At 38.3% G+C, this 20376-nt stretch overlaps 1 protein-coding gene across 3 annotated transcripts in view; it reads right to left on the reverse strand.

Annotated features, from left to right (window-relative positions):
* Positions 1–20376, reverse strand: part of adamts14 (ADAM metallopeptidase with thrombospondin type 1 motif, 14) — an 87191-nt gene that overhangs the window by 26201 nt on the left and 40614 nt on the right. For 2 of the 3 annotated variants that reach the window (XM_074663863.1, XM_074663862.1), the window contains exons 6-11: positions 17391–17547; positions 11562–11667; positions 4721–4864; positions 4436–4568; positions 3159–3272; positions 2834–2982 (exon numbers count right to left, since the gene is read on the reverse strand). In XM_074663863.1, the coding sequence (XP_074519964.1) occupies positions 2834–2982; positions 3159–3272; positions 4436–4568; positions 4721–4864; positions 11562–11667; positions 17391–17547 (803 nt within the window). The remainder of the gene's footprint in view (positions 1–2833; positions 2983–3158; positions 3273–4435; positions 4569–4720; positions 4865–11561; positions 11668–17390; positions 17548–20376) is intronic. The other variant, XM_074663864.1, reaches the window with a different exon arrangement.

Raw genomic sequence — 20376 nt, forward strand, 5'->3', positions numbered from 1 at the left:
ATTCAAGTCATCTGGTGAAAATTCTTCTTTGTTTAATATCACAATATATATCCCAAACCCCCCAAAAATCGCAATGTCAGTTTTTTCCAATATCGTGCAGCCCTGATAGATAGATAGATAGATAGATAGATAGATAGATAGATAGATAGATAGATAGATAGATAGATAGATAGATAGATAGATAGATAGATAGATAGATAGATAGATAGATAGATAGATAGATAGATAGATAGATGGATGGAAATTTGTCTCTTCTGCAGTAAAACAGAAGTTTGACTTTGACATGGCTCAAAACACACAAACACAATGAATCTTGCTAGCATACTGACTTGTATGAGTACCATAACATTGTAAAGGATATTCATCAAAGTCTTAAAGAATCAGATAATGCTTCATCACATTCTGTCAGAGTTTGTGTTTCTCTGTCAAAGCCAGCTGCATCAGCAGCATTCAGCACTCAGCATTCAGCATTCAGGAGTATGTCATCGGCTGCTGGAACACACAGAAACTTCTTGGACTCTGAAAAGCCATGAACACCAAGTTCTAGGGTGAAAATTTCTTTATGTAACCCCAGCAACACCTTTGAAAAACTTTTGATGAAAGCCAATGGTTTCATTACTGAATTTTTGCTTGGATATGAAAGATATCTACAAACACAGGGGGGCAGAACGCTCTGTATTTTATATAAAAATAACTCATCTCTACTGATCATGTAAGATAAATGCTTGAGGAATATGTTTTGATGAAAAATCTCATTATTCTGTTACTTAACAGCACCTGTTGTTCAACCTGGCAGCAACAGCTCCATGCTAAAATATTGTAAGTATAAAACAGCAAACTTATCACTGATTACCTGGATTGCTTTTGTAGTTCACACACTTCAAAAGGTGAAATCCAAACCAAGTGTTAATGCCTTATTTTCAGTAAAAAAAATGGTCTTGTTAGAATTAATATGAGCTACATTTACCTGATGAGCCCAGCTGTCTAAACTGCTTGTAAAGATAAAGAAAATCTACTTACAGGGTTATAAAGACATACTTAACAAGTTCCTTGAAATAAGAATAATGTCTTACTACAAGAAACAAATTAACTCTTTTTTTTTTTACCCCAGCTGTAGATAATCTTAAAACCTTAGAAACAATCGAGATGTCATTTTTGTCTGTTAATATAATTTAAGACATTTTTGTGGACTTGTCAGGTTAGAGTGGCTCATGTCAAATCTGATAGATCAATTCATACTTGACACTGTAAAATTAGGAAGCTGAGCTTATGAAAATATAACTTATAGTTCTAAATTGTTTACTCCATATCTACTTGTTAAGACAGCTTACTTGAAACTAGTCAATTAAAATGACCTAATCTTAACTACTGTTGTGACTTTGGGTGAGGAGGGAACCAAGTGGATATGAAACTCTGCTGTTATAGATACAAGGGCCATGCTGCAGGGCACAGACAGTGATTCTGTGTCTTGGAACACAGACAACCGGTCCATGCTAGGTGTAGCACAGACAGCCGGTCCATGCCATGTGGAGCATAGACAGCGCAGTACCTCAATGTACAGCAGGGTCTCATATCAGAGTAACAAATGTGATGAAAATATTAGAATATTGATGGACTTTGGATAACTTACCAAAAAAAAAGAAAAAATTGAGATTTTTTTCTACCCAGTTCAGGGAAACTTCTCTGTACGGCTCTACTGTGCCCTGCAAACCCTCTGTGTTCACTCACATGAGTCCAGTTTACTCCGATGAACTGAAACCTCCTTAAGGAGGGATGAGAACATACTTACATTGCAGGAGTTAAATCATAAGATAAGAAAAGTACATTATTAGGATTTAGGTAAGCAGGGAAATTTCCTCTAAGAGTGAAATAAGACATAAATACTTGCTCAGACTTCAGGTTTTGCAGCGTACAAACAACTGTAATTTTTACTTCTGTTATAAAATATTTGTTCGGAGACAATGTTTAACTGAGAAAAATGACTGAGATCTCCAGTAAAATTGTCTCATTTAGTTGAATTTAAGGCTGCACGGTGGTACACAGCAAGAAGGTTCCTGGTTCAAATCCCTGGCTGAGCAGGAGCCTTTCTATGTGCATGTACTCCAATGCATGTCTGCTTCGCAGTCCAACGAAATGCTAATCAGCTGTTGTTTGTCTCTACATGTAGGCCTGTGATTGGCTGAAACTGCTGGGGGTGTACCCTGCCTCTTGCCCAGTGACAGCTGAGATAGACACTGGCCCCCCTGCGACCCCAAAGCGATAAAAGGTAAAGACAGTGGATGTATGTTGAAATGACAAATGTCACAAATCACTGTTTTAAAGCAACACTTTTCAAAATAAGAGTACAGTCTAATCATCATTATTCTGTTTCAGGAGAGAAGAGGGACCTGGGTTTTTTTTTTTCTGCTTTAAAATCAAACGCTTTAATTTAACTTCATCTGTGTGGGCCAATATCTGAAGACAGTGTTCCCTGAGCCAGTTATCTCATCCACTGTGTTTGTCTGAAGTCTGTATTTTACATCCATTACGCCCACTTCTGAAAGCAGTAAACTGGATCATCATTGTGTCTCGGTTTCAGCTGCACTGGCTCCATTTCAGACAAACTCAAGTTTTTCCCACATTCAGAGTTCAGTGCTAAATTTTCTTTGTAGTCTTATTCCCTTTTTGGTTGTTGATGGAGATTCAAACTGACAAAGACCCTGCAAACATGTTTAAATCTGGATGAAAACAAATTTGATGTTAACTTATTCTTTTCTTATCAGAACAACTTCAAGAAACATTATAAGAAGCTGATTAATGTGGCCCAAAGTTTTCTTCAGGCCACGCCACTCACGGAGGGTTGTTGCATTGTCTGTTGCGGGAGCGGACTCCGCCTCCACATGTCCTGGAGCAGGAGCCAAACTTGGACCAGGAGCTCCAGCCCCCGTCGTGGCCCTGAGGCTGCTGGCTGGATCTCCAGATGCAGTGGCCCTTAAAGCACCACTGAGTATACAAGAAAGAGAGGAGACAGGAGGAGGACAAAGAAAAAAAAAAACAGACAGAAAGGGCAAAGAGATTTGAGTAATGGACGTGACATTTAGAATTAGTCTTTGAAGTACCTCTTCAACAAATTATATCAGCCATTAAATTGATAAAAGCAGGTCAGAGCCTTCCTTTACCTTTCCTACTGCACACTCTGTCCCGTCCACCGGAGGTCCTTTTTTGGTTTTACAGAAGTATTGATTGTCAGGGTGACTGCACCACAGCTGCTTGCAGGGATCATAGGTCCGAAACTGAACAAGAGACACACTCTCTTTAATGATGTGCAATGAATGAATGAATATATTTCAATTTAGATTTTTTTAAATTTAATTTTTATTAAATACATTTCTATCCACTCTCAGATCTAACAAAGAGGGAGTCGATTTTCACTTCCAGGCAAACCTGGTCATAAAATGAGAAAGCATAATACCTCCTCTTGAAGAGCACAATTCAAAAGAAAATCTTCTTCCTCTATATTTTTTCTTATCACCAGCCCCGTAACAATTGGTATAATAATAATAATTTAATAGGACAATTGGTTGCTAGGCGCTACCCAAGTAGCTGCTTGTTGCAGCAGCTCTCTCGTCTTTGTCCGTTTCTTGTAATTTATTTTGTCTCTTTTTCATAATCTTTGTATTTGGAGTGGATCATCACTTTGTATGGTTCATTGTCGGTCACGGACACCAAACTTTTTGTGGCTTCGGTGATTTTTTTTTACTACTTTTCTCCTGTGTTTGTCTGGAGATCCTACATGTAACCACGGCTGCATTGTTTACATGCAAAATTAGCTGTTAGCAGCCTGTAGCATGTCAATGCTAACTAGTGTAGGGCTTGATGATTTCCCTCGAGCTGAGGAGGAGGAGGTGAGAACGACGTGCTGGTTCTCGGATGTGAGCTGGGAGGTGACGACGTGGACCTGTCCTTCCATCCATCGTTGTTGGGAACGTGGGATCTAGCCCCGGGGGATGGACGAGCTAGCTGTGCTAACCCAGTGGCATCGTGCTGTTCACGGACGTGGCTGACGGAGCTGACATCGGACGCCTGCCCCACATTGGAGGAGCTTCACCTGCTGTGAGCAGACAGGATCCAGGAGACAGAGACTGAACAGACTGCTGGGGAGGCTCAGTCCTGGACCCTGTGGAGGTGGAGACTGGCTGGGCTGGAGAGTGGTGGACAAGTGGTGGACGGGATGTCGTCATCTAATTTCTTACGGACTTTTTTTGCACTTTCTATACTCTTTCTTACTTTTGTTTTCTTAAATGCTGCGGTGACTCCTGAATTTCCCCTCGGGGATAAATAAAGTATTTTCTATTCTATTCTATTCTATTCTATTCTATTCTATTCTATTCTATTCTATTCTAAAGCAAAATTCAAGTTCCAAATGTAATCATCCTGGATTTCGTGAGAGACTTACAGCCGTGCACATCTTATATCCAACTCCAAAATCAAAGCGGCACTGCTCATCCATCGAATAATTTATCCCAGGGAGCTCGGGAAGCTTGGGCCACTTGTGTTCAAAAGGATCATCCAACAAGCAATCATAGGAGCTGAAGAGGAGAAGAAGAACAGCACAGATGAGGGGAACAATCTCAGATGATCAATAACATACTCATACAGGCCATATTTCTATATAAGCTGTGATGCAACATTGGGTGCTGGGGTAAATGAGAAGCGATAATCAGGGAGAAGCAGAACCCACTGGATGTATCGATTGAGCTCTTGTTTACTGCAACGTGACCAGTGATAGCGATGGAAAGCTGCCTGGACCAGAGGAGCCATGATGCTGCCCATGCTCGTCTCATCTGCACAGCGATTACCCTGGCCGTCGTGCTCCATGCCGAGCCTGATAGAAAAGAAAATTGGGAGATGCACAAAAACGTGACACAACATAAACAAGAGAGTGATAAAAAATATAGAAAACCTGAATTCCTCTTCATTTTATTTTATTGGAGTTAAACTTCTTAATATCAACTTCTGTTCAGAGAAGTTCAGTTAAGAAAAAACAGATTCAATATAATATTTTCTTCCAGACATATCAGGAAGAGTCAAAAGCAAAATCCTTCCAGTCTTTTATTTCTGATCTGATGTTGCAGCACAGCCTGAGCATATGTTCTCCCCCGTGGGCTCAGCTAAGTGAGAAGAACAAAAGAGCAAAAGGAAAATGCTGTTTGTTCGGCTTGGTGTGTTGTGACTCATCTAGGTTTTTTCACCCTTTTCCAGCTCTGGTTTTAGCACCTAATCATAAAGAAGCTATTAATATTACAAATAGTTACTTTGCAGAAGAAAAATTGATGGTTTGCAAATCCTTCATGTGAAACTTGCGTCATCACTCATTGTTAATGCCTTGGAGGAGGAAGTATGTTGTTTTTTTTCTTTCTTTTTTTCAGAATAAGAAAACTTTACTTTTCCTCAGGGGGAAGTTTTGAAGCCATTGCTGCTCTTAAACACACACAGCACTAACAACACAGGAAAATCATGGAAATTTCATAATTTATGAGGAAACAGCTCCCAATAATCGAGTAATTTCACAAGGTGTAAAAAGCAAAGTGCTGATAAGTAGATCGTCATTATTAAAGTCATCGGTTATCATTACATATTATATAAATATATAATTAAAGAGGGGTTATTCTGCTTTTCTGTACTTTAAACATAATTATGAAGTGACAATCCTGGATGTTCATACTAACCAGATTCTCAAATCTCATTTTCATATGTTGTAAAACTCCCTGAATCTGTCTGTAAACTGATTAACAGTCTGTTCTAAAAAAAAAAAAAAAAAAAAGCAAGATCTTCACAAGATTTACTAAAACGATGAGGTCATCATATGACCTTTTAACTGTCTAATGACACATTAGAGGGGTGGACTTCCAACATCAAGGCCTACTCATCTGCTTGTTAAGTCCTACGTGCTCCGTGACGTATCATCCATTTCTGGGTCCTAATTCAGTAGCGCTTTTAATTTACAGAGAAACAATGACAGAACCAGTCAATCTTTTCACCATCACTTCTTTTTTCAATGATCCATTGGTAAGGGTTAAAAAGGGGCTAAACTCCTTTAAACCAAACAGAGTTGTAAGCATGTGTGTCCTCCCTGGAGGCTTGATAAAGGGTACAGTTCAGGCTTCAATGAAAAAAAAAAAAAAAAAAAGAGTTCAAAGTTGAGGTGAGTTAGGTGTTATCAAATAAGCTCTGACTATAGGGTAACTGAAATCTGTAAATAAACATGATAAACAAAGAGTTTATGTAAAAAGGTATTTGAGGACAAATGAGGTCTTTAAGGATTACTACTGAGCTGTCAAATAATGAGTCTACTGGCTCAGATGCAGGCTCGTAAATTGTTGGTACTTTAATATCATGCTGAGGGATTATCAGTGTACGCCATCATAAAGATGTGCAGGCATTTTGACTGCAAAAGCAGCATTTCACTTAATTCATTCAGATGAGTTAGTGGTCTTAAACACTAAATTCAACCTGTTAGCAGCATCAAAATGTACAGTTGTTCTGTGGTAAGGTTTGGACGGTTGCAGAGCAACCAGTGTTTTGGAGTTAATAGCGACCATGCTAACTGGTGACTCTCAGCTGGAGGTATCACTGATTAATGGGCAAGAGTCACCAGTTAACAAAGTCACACTTTACACTGAAACACCAGCAACGTCTGTGGGTGTGTAATTAAATGTGCCGTCTTTAAACTCAGTTAACCAGGTTTGACCACAAACAAGCAAAATTAACTGATGACATTCAGATCTGACTTTGCTTATTCACTGAAAAAGTTGCTTTGGGGCTGAGGTTTTGACCAAACATGGACTCAATATAGAGAGTAAATAATAAGTGAAGCTATAAATGATGATTATCAGAAACAGATTTGAGAATCAAAGTCAAATTAGTAAATATTATGAAATGATGAACCAGTCTATTAACCCTGAAATACTCAACCATGAATATTCTGATCTGGTGCAGTTCTCTGGATGTAGTTTTCTGGTTCTTTTATTATGAACCAGGTCTCAGACTCAGCAGTCTGTGTGCTCCTTTTAGTTTGGGAGGGTTTCTGACTCATTGACACACGTTAACATCCTGGTCTGTCACAGTCTGGTAAGTGTCCACGAATAATGCAGTCATGAGCATCGAGTGACAGCTGTGTTTAAATTCCTCTCTAGGTACACGCTGGATTTCTCTGCTAAAAACGTCTGTCCACCTAATATCTGTCCACTCACCGTTATTTCACAAACCTGGAAGCCAGTTGCTATCCGTCCAAGTGATGATATTTAGTTAAAAACATGTAGTTGTTTTTTTTGTGGTTAACTCTCACGTTGGTTGACAATCCATTACACTCTGCTGCGCACACATCTGCTGTTATTGAAAAACAAATAACTCCATTATAACTCTGCCCCTGACAGGCTTTCAAAGGGCTGGCCAATCAGAGGAAAGGGGGAGTCTTTAAGAGACAGCAGCTTAAGCTACACATTTTAGACAGAGGTTGAACAAGGGGTTTCTCAAACATCACTGTGAGAAAAAAACTGTTTTTTTTAAACTATAAAATTATGTAATGCAACTACAGGGTGACCACAGGGACAATAAGCTTTTAAAAAAGCACTATAACCCCTCTTTAACTATCAGCTATTGTAAGTTATTACATATTGGTTAAAACGACTTACTGTTGGTTTTTCTACTTTTATTTACGATCCTGGCTAAAACAGCTACTCCATACACAATTCAACTATATAAACATTCAAGTTTAGACCAACTCTATATCTCACTGGCCAACAACAGGTTTACAAAGCCCTGTCAGGGATGTTGATGTTGAATGCCAAGTTATTTCTTTCAGCAGGTTCCTTAACTTGGAAAAAATTCAACTGCAGGGACTTTCTTCATCCGTTCACAAACACTGATTGGATGAAAATTGTCAGTACTGGAATCCAACTGGCAGAATTTCCATCCTTTAGCGTCTTTTCTTTGAACTGATAATGAACTGAAATCTTCCCATCAGGAGGTTAGGAGGTACAGTATGCTCCGGTAATTGGTTTCTTCCCACCACAGTGAGATCTGACAACACGTGTGAAATCTCACATTTTAATCAGGAGGCTTACATAACGCTTCAGAGATGCTTACTCGTTAGTCACTAACAAGACAAACTGGTGCATCATGGGAAATATACAACACAATAGTACATAGAAGTTCCCGTAACACTGAACTTTCATTGGTTTGTTGGGCTTTTGGTGTATTTGTTTTTAATGTATTTGTATCATATGTTTAATACTTTTTTATGATGGCTTTGAACAGCTTTTTCACATGGACTGCATCAGACCGTGAAAACCCCGGCACACAAAGGTCTCCTGTGCTGACGAAAGCTGACAGGTGGGATCCAGCTGGTTTGGTCTGTTTTTAACCTGAGACATCTGCTGCAGAGAGTCTACTGTTCAAGTGTAATGGTGCAACCACAGCAACAAGATGCATTTATAGTGTATGTATGGCTCTCTTCTCAGAGTGACTTTAAAAGAGTTTAAGGTTGTCTCTCTTTTATGCCATGCATGCTGTTCGCGTTGAGCTATAATTTATTTTCCATGACGCTGAAGACGAGATAGGACTTTTTTCAGCTGTAAAGCTCCAAAAGTTGTTTTGCAAGTTATAAATCCTCCATTTTTTCCTGCATATCATCTTCTCAGAAAAGTCTGCAGCGCTCCTAACTCCCACTCAAAAATCATTCAACCACTAACACCATCACAGCGTTGATGAAGTCCAATAAGATAAAAATACTGCAGCTGATCCACGAGTTGTCAGTCAGTCACGTGTGCTGACCGGGTCTCTGAGCAGCAACATGAGCAGCAACATGAGCAGCATGGAGTCAGAGCGCTCTCCGCTGTCAGAAGATGAAGGGGTTAATGACCTCTTTTCTCTGATCGCTTGTGAGACATGACAGTCAGTCAAGTGTATCTGCAGACTAGTTCCAGGTTTGGGTCACAGCAGGACAGCATAGTTCACATTTATGAACTGATATCCTTTTCCAGCCCCATTAGAGGAGAGGAAACAGGTTAAATGAACCGGAGTACAGGGAAAATTGCTCTGACAAAATGTCACAAGGTTCATGAATAGGGAATACACAGGTTGTTGCTTACTAACTTTAAAACAGTAAAACTTTTCATCTCTTTGCTTTGATATATCTTTTTTATTTATTATCTATCTCATTCTTATTTGTTTTTATAATTGTTGAATTTAGCATGTTTTTATGTTTATGTGCTTTTTTTTATTTCATCTGCCTTACACTTGAATTAACACGTAAAGTGCATTCTATTCTATTCTATTCTATTCTATTCTATTCTATTCTATTCTATTCTATTATATTATATTATATTCTTTACCTGTCCTATTCATGTGTAAGTTGTGTTGTAAGCAAAAAAAAAATCATCCTTCTTTCTTTCATTAACCAAATGTTTCTCTTATTATGAATTTTACCACTGAAATTATTAACAGGGTTATATTTTCCAACAAGCTGTAAACAATAAAAAATTAGATCCCAGTCTGTTTTATAGCTAATAATAAACTCTTTGTAAGAAATTTATAGAAACAGTTTCATTTGGAGGAACACAGTTTTTGGTTTTCTAGACTATGAAGCTAGTAGCAAGTTAGCAAAGCAGCTAGCCTGTATTGCTTAAAAGAGAAAAATAGCCTAGAGTTTTTAAAGTAAAGTACCAGTTAAAGTAACAAGCTGCTGTTAAAACTTGTTTGGCATGTACAAAAATGTGAAAAGATGACAGTTTGTGGTTTTCATACTGCTTCTCTTTAGCCTACAGAAACTGGCTAGTGCTACTAGGGTTGCCAACCGTCCCATATTAGCCGGGACATCCCGTATTTGAGCCAAAAGAGGCGCGTCCCGTACGGGACGTTGTTTGTCCTGGCCTCAGAGGTAAAGGCAAGATGCATACATTTTTTTCTCTCTGTGCGCCATGCATTGTGTGTCTGGGTGCCTGCCATGGCCGTGCTAACGGTTGTGTGACCCAGTCCCTGTCATAGACAGTGCGTGCGCGCTGTACTGTGTAGCGAGCACAGACTGTATAGTAGCGAGAGACTAGCCCCCCCCGTTCCATCCATCTGCCTCAAAGTTGGCAACCCTAAGTGCTATCTGTTGTTATCTTGTATGCTAGGTTGGGCTAAAAGTAGACAGGGAGTCTTGCAGTCCAGTTCTGAGGTCTTTACACTGGCTTCCTGTTTGTCAGAGGATAGAGTTTAAAACACTCCTGTTGGTTTACAAAGCTCTGAATGGATAAGGGCCAAAATACATCAATGATCTTCTGATCCCGTATGAACCACCAAGACCACTTAGGTCTTCTGGATCAGGTCTGCTTTCAGTCCCCAGAGTCAGAACCAAACATGGAGAGGCAGCATTCAACTTCTATGCTCCAAATATCTGGAACAAGCTGTCAGAAAATATCAGGTCTGCTGAAACTCTTAGCTCATTTAAATCCAGGTTGAAGACCAACCGTTTTACAGCTGCCTTTTGTTAGAGCATTTTAACAATTCATTCTAATATCTTGCCTTTAATTTTGCACTGCAAATTTTATCTTAAAATCAGTTTTTCAAATCTGTTTTAAAATCTATTTTAATCTTGTGTTTGTTTTTTGTTGTTGTTTTGTTTTATTGTATCTTTTTAATTAATCTCATTTTTAATTGAATTTTAATTTTTTTCTTTAATTTGTTCTGCCTGTAAAGCACTTTGAATTGCCTTGCTGAAATGTGCTATAGAAATAAACTTGCCTTGCCTTGCCTTGCCATGCAGGCTATTCAATAATTATACAGCTTATGTGGTTCTTTAAATAACGATCTTAGTGGGAGGTATAAATTGATTTGTGTATCTGCTTACCAAAGCAGCTGAAGCTTAAACATCCTGAGCTCCAGGGAGCGTGTACTAAAGAGAACACTTTGGAAGGGAGAGTTCATCATCACTGGGAGCAGGAGTGGGCTGTTGTATCTTCATAATAACTTCTTCTTTTTTTTTTTTTTCCAAAGCTCACAAATGTATTTTTCTTTAGACACACTTAACCCTCAGTTACAAAAAAACATCTAACGTTACCATATAAAAGTGTTTACAAAACCTTTTCAACTTTTAAGGTTTAAATATAGACAAAGGAAAAAAGGCTAATACGTTATGGCTAACAACATATTAGCCTTGACATACTACTCTGAACTTATTCACACTTGTGACCTTAATGCTAAAAAAAGTCATAGCCCCTTTCATTACCATGGTATTAATCTTTTATGATTGCATGAAAAAACATATAAATTTTAAAGCATGTTTGTGAGCCGAGAGTGCAGTGTATGTTTTCCACATGTAACACATGACTAATATTTGTTCTTTTCCCACCAATGTGCTGATTAATCTCCTCCTGTCTGGCTGAGTAACTGCTTGCACATGTTCTTTTAGAAAGACAACAGAGCCCATTTCAGGCCCTCTGCTTGTGATTACAGACTACAGCTACTGCACAAAACTATTGCCTTAATTGGCCTCAGTAAGACCTGCCGGTGCTTTTCATCGTTGTTTCTTTACTCACACATGGCCGGTTTCGTGAGCCACCACAAAGGCAGAGGAGAAGCCATCCTCGTGGTTAAGAGTGCAGCTCCTCAGTGGGTGGCACATCCCTGTCACTGGAGCATAACCTGGGCAACACAAGAGACCACACAGACCTAATAATCAAGAATCAGGGTGAAGGTCATGACATTCTCATTGATGACTCAGGTGGAAAATTGTGCCTTGCTATTATCACAGTGTGCTTTTATAGAAAAACAGACTATTTCAGTTTGTTCTCAATGCTCTGGCTGTCAAACTCTAGACTCTTGAGCTCAGAGTGGCATAAAAAACCATCAGACTGTAAAGATTGCTTTAAAAACGCCATTGCCTACCTATAGATTTACAATTTTTAGACTCTGACCCAACCACTCACCTGGATTAAAGTGTGCACAGTTTCAGCCCTTTCCTGTAATTTCACAAGGCCCTTATTTTCTGCACTGATTGCAGAGGCTAATGCCTAAATCATGTGACCATTTTATTACCATTATCAGAGCAATTGAATGTTTTTGTTTTTGTTTTTGAGTTGTATTCTACAGAAAGCATAAAAAAATTAGAAGAACCTTTGTTTAAAAATTCAGGGTTCATTTTTTGGTCTTTTTTTGAACTTTGGAAAATTTGGTAAAGCATGGGCTAACCCCTTATGATTTATGCAAAATTTTGACCCCCCCCCCCCCCCCCCCAAAAAAATGCTAAAAAAATAAAAAGTGTGGACACTTCTTGGGATTTTATAACTCACAAAGGGCATGTAGCCTCTTGGGGGTTCATTTGTGATTTTGTGATTTTTGCAAAATTTTGACCCTAAATGAGATGCTTAAAAACACGGCGTAGACACTTCTCGGGCTGTTATATTGACACACAAGGAGTGTATATCCCCTTAGGGTTCATTTTGTTGGTGTTTTTGAACTTAGGAAAACTTGGAAAAAGAATGGGCCTTCTGATTTTTGCTAAATTTTGTCTCTAAATGAGATGCTTAAAAACACTGTAGACACTTCTCGGGCTGTTATATTGACACACAAGGAGTGAATATCCACTTAGGGTTCATGTTTGGTGTATTTTGAACTTTGGAAAATTTGGGAAAAGCATGGGCCAACCCATAATGATTTTGCAAAATTTTGACCATGGTTAGAAAAGCTTAAAAAACAAAAGGGACATTTCTTTGGCTATGATTATGACACCCAAATGGTTTTCTAAGCTCTTGAAACACATTTTGGGTGTATTACAGACTTTTAAAATTTGGAAACAAGCTTGGGCTAACCCCTTGTGATTTATGCAAAAATTTGACCCTAAATAAAATGCTTAAAAACACAGTGTAGACACTTTTTTGGCTGTTATATTGACACACAATGAGTATATATCCCCTAAGGGTTAATTTTTTGGTGTTTTTTAACTTTTGAAAATTTGGGGAAAAGCATGGGCTAACCCCTTACAATATATGCAAAATTTTGACCTTAAAATAAAAGCTTGACAATAAAGCATTTACACCCCTTGGGCTGTTATGACTCACAAAGGGCATATAACCTCTTAGGGTTCATTTTTGGATGTATTTTGCAATTTTTAAAAGTTTGGAAAAAAGCATGGGCTAACCCATAATGATTTTGACCATGAGCAACAACGATTGAAAACACAAAAGGAACATGTCTTGGGCAATTTATATGACACCCAAAAGGTTTTCTAAGCTCTCAATGTACATTTTTTGAGTATTTAAGACTATAGGAAAATCTGAAAAAGCTTGGACTAACCCCTTGGGATTAATGCAAAATTTTGACCCTAAATAAAATGTGTTTAAAAAACAGTGTCAACGCTTCTTGAGCTGTTATTAGCACACCCGAAAGGTTTATAACCTCTTAGCATTCATTTCTGGAAAATAATAAACTCTGGAGAAGTTGGGAAAAGAATGGGCTAAACCCTTATGCTATATGCAAAATTTTGACCCTAAATGATATGCTTGAAAAAACAGTGTAGACACTTCTAGGGCTGTTTTATTGACACACAGCGAGTATATATCCACTTAGGGTTAATTTTTTTGGTGTATTTTAAACTTTGGAAAATTTTGAAAAAAGCATGAGCTTACCCCTTACAAAATATGCAAAATTTTGACCCTAAACAAAATGTTAGAAGTAACAATGTGGACACTTTTTGGGCTGTTATTGGCACACAAAAGATGGTATATAAGCTCTAAGGGTTTGTTTTTTTGGATGTTTTTGAACTTTGGAAAATATTGGAACAAGCTGGTCTAACCCCTTATGATTTATGTAAAATGTACAACACATGAGGTAGACTTCTTAGGCTATTTTAATGACATCCAGGGGGTATATAAGCTCTCGGGGTTCATTTTTGGGTGTTTTTTTAATCCTTGGAAAATATTGGACAAACCATTGGCAAACCCCTCATGACCTATGCAAAATGTTGGATATAAATACAATGCTTGAAAACACAAGAGGGACATTTCTTGGGCTGTTATAATGACATCCAAAGGGTATATAACCTCTCATTGTTTATTTTTTGGTGTTTTTACCACTTTGGAAAATTTGGAACAAAGAATAGGCCAACCACTTACGATTTATGATAAATGTTGACCATAAATAAAATGCTTAAAAACAAAGACAGAAAACTTATCGGGCTGTAATAATGACCCCTAGAGGCTATAAACACTCTTGGGATTATTAGTATTTTCTTTTCTTTTTTGACTTTAGGCTATCCCCTCTTGATTCATGCAAAATTTTGATCCTAAATAAAATGCATAAAACCCCACTAGGGACATTTCTTTGGCAGTCATTAGCAGACCTGAACGGTATATAACCTCTCAGGGTCCATTTTTGTGTGTTTTTTGAACTTTGAAAAATATTGGACAAACCATAGGCAAACCCCTTATGACCTATGCAAAATGTTAAACAAAAATGCAATGCTTGAAAACACAAGAGGGACACTTCTTGGGCTGTTATAATAACACACAAAGGGTATATAATATATATGGTTTATTTTTTGGTGTTTTTACCATTTTGGATATTTTAGGACAAAGCATGGGCTAACCCCTTATGATTTTTGATAAATGTGTCATGGTTTGGGTCTTCAGTTGGGTTTTGTATTGTTCTGGGTTTTGGACTTGTGTTTCTTGTGTTAAGCCTAGTTTTTCTTTTTGAGTGTTCTGTGTCTCTTGTTTTTGTCCGTAGTCTGTGTTCCTTGTGGTTCTGATTTTGTCTATTTCATGTGTTTGTCTTTTTGTAATTCCTTGTGTTTTGGTGTCATTAATGTATTTAGTCTCTGTCTTGAGTTTTCCTGTGTTTGGTTTGGTTCTTCTTGTGTTTCCCTCCTTGTTGATTGCTCCTCATGTGTTTCACCTGTGTCTTGTTTCACACCTGTGCTGATAACTCCCCTATCTATAAAGTTTCTGTGCTTCCTTTGTTCTGTGTTGGTTCATTGTTTGCTGTCACTCTGGCTGTTATGCTTCGTGTCTAGTGTGCTCCTCCTGCTTTGGTTCCGCTTGAGTTTTTGAGTGTTTTTGGTTTTGTTTCTCTTGTTAGTTTTTAATTTAGTTGAAATAAAACTTTTGTTTTATCTGAATCTGGGTACTCCTCCTTTGATTTCTTGGGATTCCTGACATGAAGACCATAAATAAATGCTAACCTTGTTTTTGTTTATTGTTTTTCCTGCAACATTTTTGACCAAAATGACATTCTTTGTTAGTCCAAATGGTCTCTACTGCACTGTGGGATAAAAAAAAGTTTGACCTATCTCATACAGATGCACCATCAGGATGCACCATTACCGTCAAACTGGGTAAATAAGTACAGTGAAAACAGGTGGTCTTTTAATTAGTACTGGGGCGCAAGTGATTTTTCTTTGTCCTGTTGTCCCCTATCAGAGATGATCAGAGTCATTTTGATGAAACATTGTTTTGTTGGTTCCGTTTTTTTTTTATGTTACCTTTTTAAGCACAGAAAGTTTTAACAGATGGGATGATATAAAGGAGTTGACAGCCTGGATTATTCCTCATGTCCCAGCTGTACTTTAAGACAGACTAAATGATAACAGCAAGCTCAGAAGCCCATCAGTATTTCCCAGCAGACATCTGCCTGGCATCAAATCATCTTACACAGTTCATCAAATTTTTCAAGCAAAGCACAAACATGAACAACACAAAACTCGATCAAGAGGTGTGCAGCGATTCAGCTTAGCGTTTTGATTTGGATCAGAAGCACGCTTGTTCACTTTTTACTGCGGCTTTCAGATCTTTTCCATGCTCTCTGACTCTCAGAAGACTTTTGGCATGCAGGTAAAAAGCAGGAAATGCAGCAGACAGACAGTGATGAAGACACATATGTCAGGTTATGTTGGTGGTGATGAGAAGGAGAAACATCTGCAGCGAGTTATGTCAGACATAGCAGAGTATTTCCTCCTGCAGTAACTAACTTTTTAACAGCTAGCTTTGATTCTGTTTATCTGCACGAATGAGAAAATGAGCAGCAGTTGAGGAGCTTCACCCTTTATCTTGAGGCAGATAAAAGGAATTCAAGGGAATGCAATTTACATTCCCATGAAGAGGCCAGTGGCAGCTTTGCACATTGAAGCGAAAAAGTGCAGCAGCAGCGGCAGCAGAAGCTAGAGTCACGATGTCATGAGAGAGAAGAGAAGTGGTCTCTGCGTGTGGTTGATAAACTCCAACACTAAACACACGGTGGGAAAAATCAGGTCTGAAACACTTGACTTCATGTAGGTGGAGGTGGATGTGGTCGAAATGCATTTGTGAAAGTTGTGTAACAGTATTTTTTATCACATCTGACTATTTTGCATCGACACAAGGGAGTAGACAGGGGTGACCTTTGACCTCCCCGGCCATCTTCCTGCTTACTTTCTTCTTACTTTTTTAGGAGTTATCTTTATACGCTGATGACAAGGTCCTCTTTCAGACTCTGGACTCAGCCTTTAAAAATACTGAAGATCCAAAAACAGCTTTACCAACAACTTAACTTTATGTCCTTCATACAGTTGTTTTATCTGATTTCACTCTGCAGCTTCTTCCCAAGCATGCACAGATTTCATTTCCACAACCTGCAGCCCAGAATCTGTATTTGAATCCAGAGTCTCTCCTCTCACACCTCCACTTTGACAAGGGAGTGTGATGTCTCCTTGTGACCCTCCACACACAGCGCCGGGTCCAACCCCAACACAGCGCAACGTGCCATAGCAACCAAGGCCTTGTTATGAACACAAAACAACAGCAGCTATGGCAACATCCGGAGGTGTGACAAGCCAACCAGGTAGCCTGGGGTTGTCCTCTAAACATGACACTTATGCTTAAGAAGTTAAAAATAAACGCAGATATTGAACTTGGTCACAGAGGATGTTTGTTCTTTCTGCACCAAGTTACGTTGGCGTTTGGGCTGCCCGCTTCAAATTTTGTTTTGAAGGGCTGAAAAGAAGAGACACAGTGTGAGACAAACTCAAAAACTCACAGAACATGTATGGAATAAACTTGTTTAGATATCATACATGTGTTATTAAGTTAAAATTAATCAAAAGCATTATTTGTTTTATGTAAAAAACAAACTAGTAAACATTTCTGTTTCTTTCTACATGCCAAAAACCTCCTTCAACAATATCAGACGTTGTTTTCTCATTTCAGGGTGGCATCAATGTCAAGTCAGCAAGGTTTTGGAGAGCTACACAGTTTTTTTTGTCTGTGAAGCAGTCGTTGGAAGGATTAGCCTTCCACCTTACCTGGGCAAGACTTGAAGCCAACCCCTTTTTTTGTGAATAGAAGCAGAAACCAGCACTCACTCTGCACAGTCCTCGATCGAGAAAAATACAGTACCTTGCATACCTGCTGGACCAAAATCTTGCCTTGTGAGGAAGATGGCGTGGTCGTGATACTCGGCGTGGTCGGGGTCGCGGCGCTGCTGCGTGTTGGACCATCGGCACACCTGCTCCAGGCTGCGGGATGGGTTGCCACGCTCGATCAGGCTTATAGACTGCAGGGTTACAGGAAAGAGGAGCATGGGGAATGTGATTAATCTTATTGGGGAAAAAAAGACAAAGCTTAAACAATTTCACCTCTTTCTGAGTGTGCACACTTTCTCTTTAAGCACCCTGAAACTGGGTGATTTCAGCTTCAAAAGAGCCAGTGCACAACAAAAAAATATTTTTCAATCAGCCTTATTGATCTTTCGATCTATGCAGGGGAGAAAAGTGATTTAAAATTTGAAATATCAAATGAAATACTGAGTCTTAAGAGTGTGAAAGCTTTTTGTAGGTTGAACCGAACACCTTCGTCTTCAATTCATGTGGTTGTTGAATAAAATGATTCGATAACTGCAGACATTATACTATTAGAGGAGTAGCTATACGCTGTTTTTCTCCAGGTTATCACAAAATCTTAGTGTTTTTTGACTCATTCGGTTTTTAAATTCCTCTTTCTTTGAAAACTGGAGTCGTAAAAAGTTGTTAAACAACAAGACAGCTCTGCTGCTCAAAGAGGGTCACTCATCAAGAATGGATCGTAGCTGCCTGTATCACCGACAACTAAGCTTCATTAGACCCTTCTGCTCTATCTCAAGGTCTGATTCCCAGAGCTTTTTGCTCAAATGATTTTTAAGCAGAAGGACGCCCACAGAGTCCTGCAGCTCTGTGCAGTTTGCTCCCATCTCTGAATGCTCCTACCCTGACAGAGTTACTTTCTATCCTCAAATATGAAGGGGAAAGGAAACGGAGAGACCTTGCTGTTTTCTTTGGGCGATAATGACTAACACCTGCTTAATGTATTTGAAAGTTAATAACTAGTTGGTTATAAACTTATCAAGTGATAAGTTTCAGACTTTTTTCCCCAATTTTTTTTTTTAGAAAGTTCCAGACACGTCCAATCCAGTCATGCTCCTTAGCCTTAAATATGATGGGACTGCATTATAAACTTAATGTAATAACTGATCTACTAGTATTTTTCTGGTAATTCCATGAATGATTATTTTTTGTTTTGTTTTGCATAAAATTTGATTTTTTTTTTTTTTTTTTTTGCATATTTTAACATTTTTTTATTTTAAAGTTCACAAGCTGCAAATCCTCTGATGCTTGAGTGTAATTTTTTTTTTTTTTTTTTTTTTTAGCATAATGTTTGATTTTGATTTTGATTTGCCACAACATGAAAACGATTCATTTTTTGGTCGGACAGACCATTTAGACACTTATTATAAATACATGAAAGGCAAGGACAAAAAAAAAAGGCAAGCAAAATAAATAATTAAATGAATAAATACATAACTAAATTACACCCTAAGTCTACAACAGAGTTGCAGTTTTGTTAGTCTCTTCAGAATAAAATCACATTCATATAATGTTTCTGATCTTTTTCTCTGTCTGCTAGAGTAACAACAAAAGGAAAAATATATAAAGTAACAAAAATGTTAACATAAGTTGATATGGCCTCTAGAGTTCAAATGAATGAGTATAAAAAAAGGAGAAAAGGAAATAAAAAAGGGAGGGGAAGTAAAGAGAGAAAGTACAAATTATTTACATATTTATGCGCATACATACTAATATATTTATTTATAATTTTAAAGATTTTTAAAAAATGAAGAAGAAATAAAATAGACTTCTCTTTTTCATACCCTAAGAAGAGTAAAAACACTTGAGAAAAAGAAATCTGACCCGAAAATGACTTTCAGTAGTGAACCACTGCAGTGATCACTGTGCACCAGAGGGTTTACGTTAGCTGTTAGAGGTAGAGTTATTGTTTTTGATCATTGAAAAGTTCAAGCAAAACAACACTTTAAACATTATGGTGCAGACATGAAGGGCCGGTCTCAATTTTATCCCTTAACCCTTGGTTTTTGCGCTTGCACATCTTGTGAAGGCCCAATTCTCTGTAAGCTGAAGGTGAAGAGCTTCACAGCCCTTGGAACAAAAACAAACTGTAACCTCACTTTAAACCAAGGGGTATGACAAATTTCCCATGACATTGATAATTTTATCACATATCCAGTCCTTTGCAACTCAACATAAATTTTAGCCATGTCTTGAATTGTTGGTTGTATTGCAAAATCACTTGTTTTAACTATCTAGCTAACGCTGCTACTGCTACAGCTATAACAAATAATAGCTACATCGATGTCAGAGCAGGGTGACACCTTCACAGCAAACAGACTTCACTACAATGAACTGCATTTTAGACAGCTGCTAACGTCAGGGTTACAGAAGCTACATAATATAGCTTCTGAGTACTGTAACGTTAGCTTATCATAGCTTAGCTGTCTTATCACTCATGTAATGCCGTACATGGTAGTGAAGTCTATTTGCTATGAATGTGTCGCCCTAATCTGACATCAGTTTATCATCACTTTGTAAAAATGTGTTCACTTTGGAAGAGAAGACAGTTGCTCTGACTACGACAGCAAGCAAGAGACTAGAGGTGATGATGTCACGGAGGTTAAGTGGCGTGTCATGTCAAAGAGATGTGTTTTCACCCCTTCTTCAAAACAGAGGGCCAAAGGGCAGATGAAAGGGGATATGAAGGGGAAAGAGTGACGCAATGAGGCTTATTTGCATAAATGCAGCCTATTCTGCTCCAAATGAATGCTTATTTTCTAGATTTTGCAGGTGCAAAAGCCACAAAATGCTTCAGGAAATCAAACCCTCAGTGTTTCTCATAATGATATTTGCACTGAGAACATACACGTACACTCTCTGTGTGTTTTCTCTTTCACTGAAGACTGAATAGGCATGATGAACAAGTGGCGACGGGAAGCGTTCTCCTGCTCTACCTCCCATGTAAAAAAATCCTTGCATGTTACCACAACACTGAGCTAGGA

Source organism: Halichoeres trimaculatus, unplaced genomic scaffold (assembly GCF_033239565.1).
Source record: "Halichoeres trimaculatus isolate MK-OKI-2021-1 unplaced genomic scaffold, fHalTri1.1 fHalTri1_scaffold_23, whole genome shotgun sequence".
Taxonomy (NCBI): domain Eukaryota; kingdom Metazoa; phylum Chordata; class Actinopteri; order Labriformes; family Labridae; genus Halichoeres; species Halichoeres trimaculatus.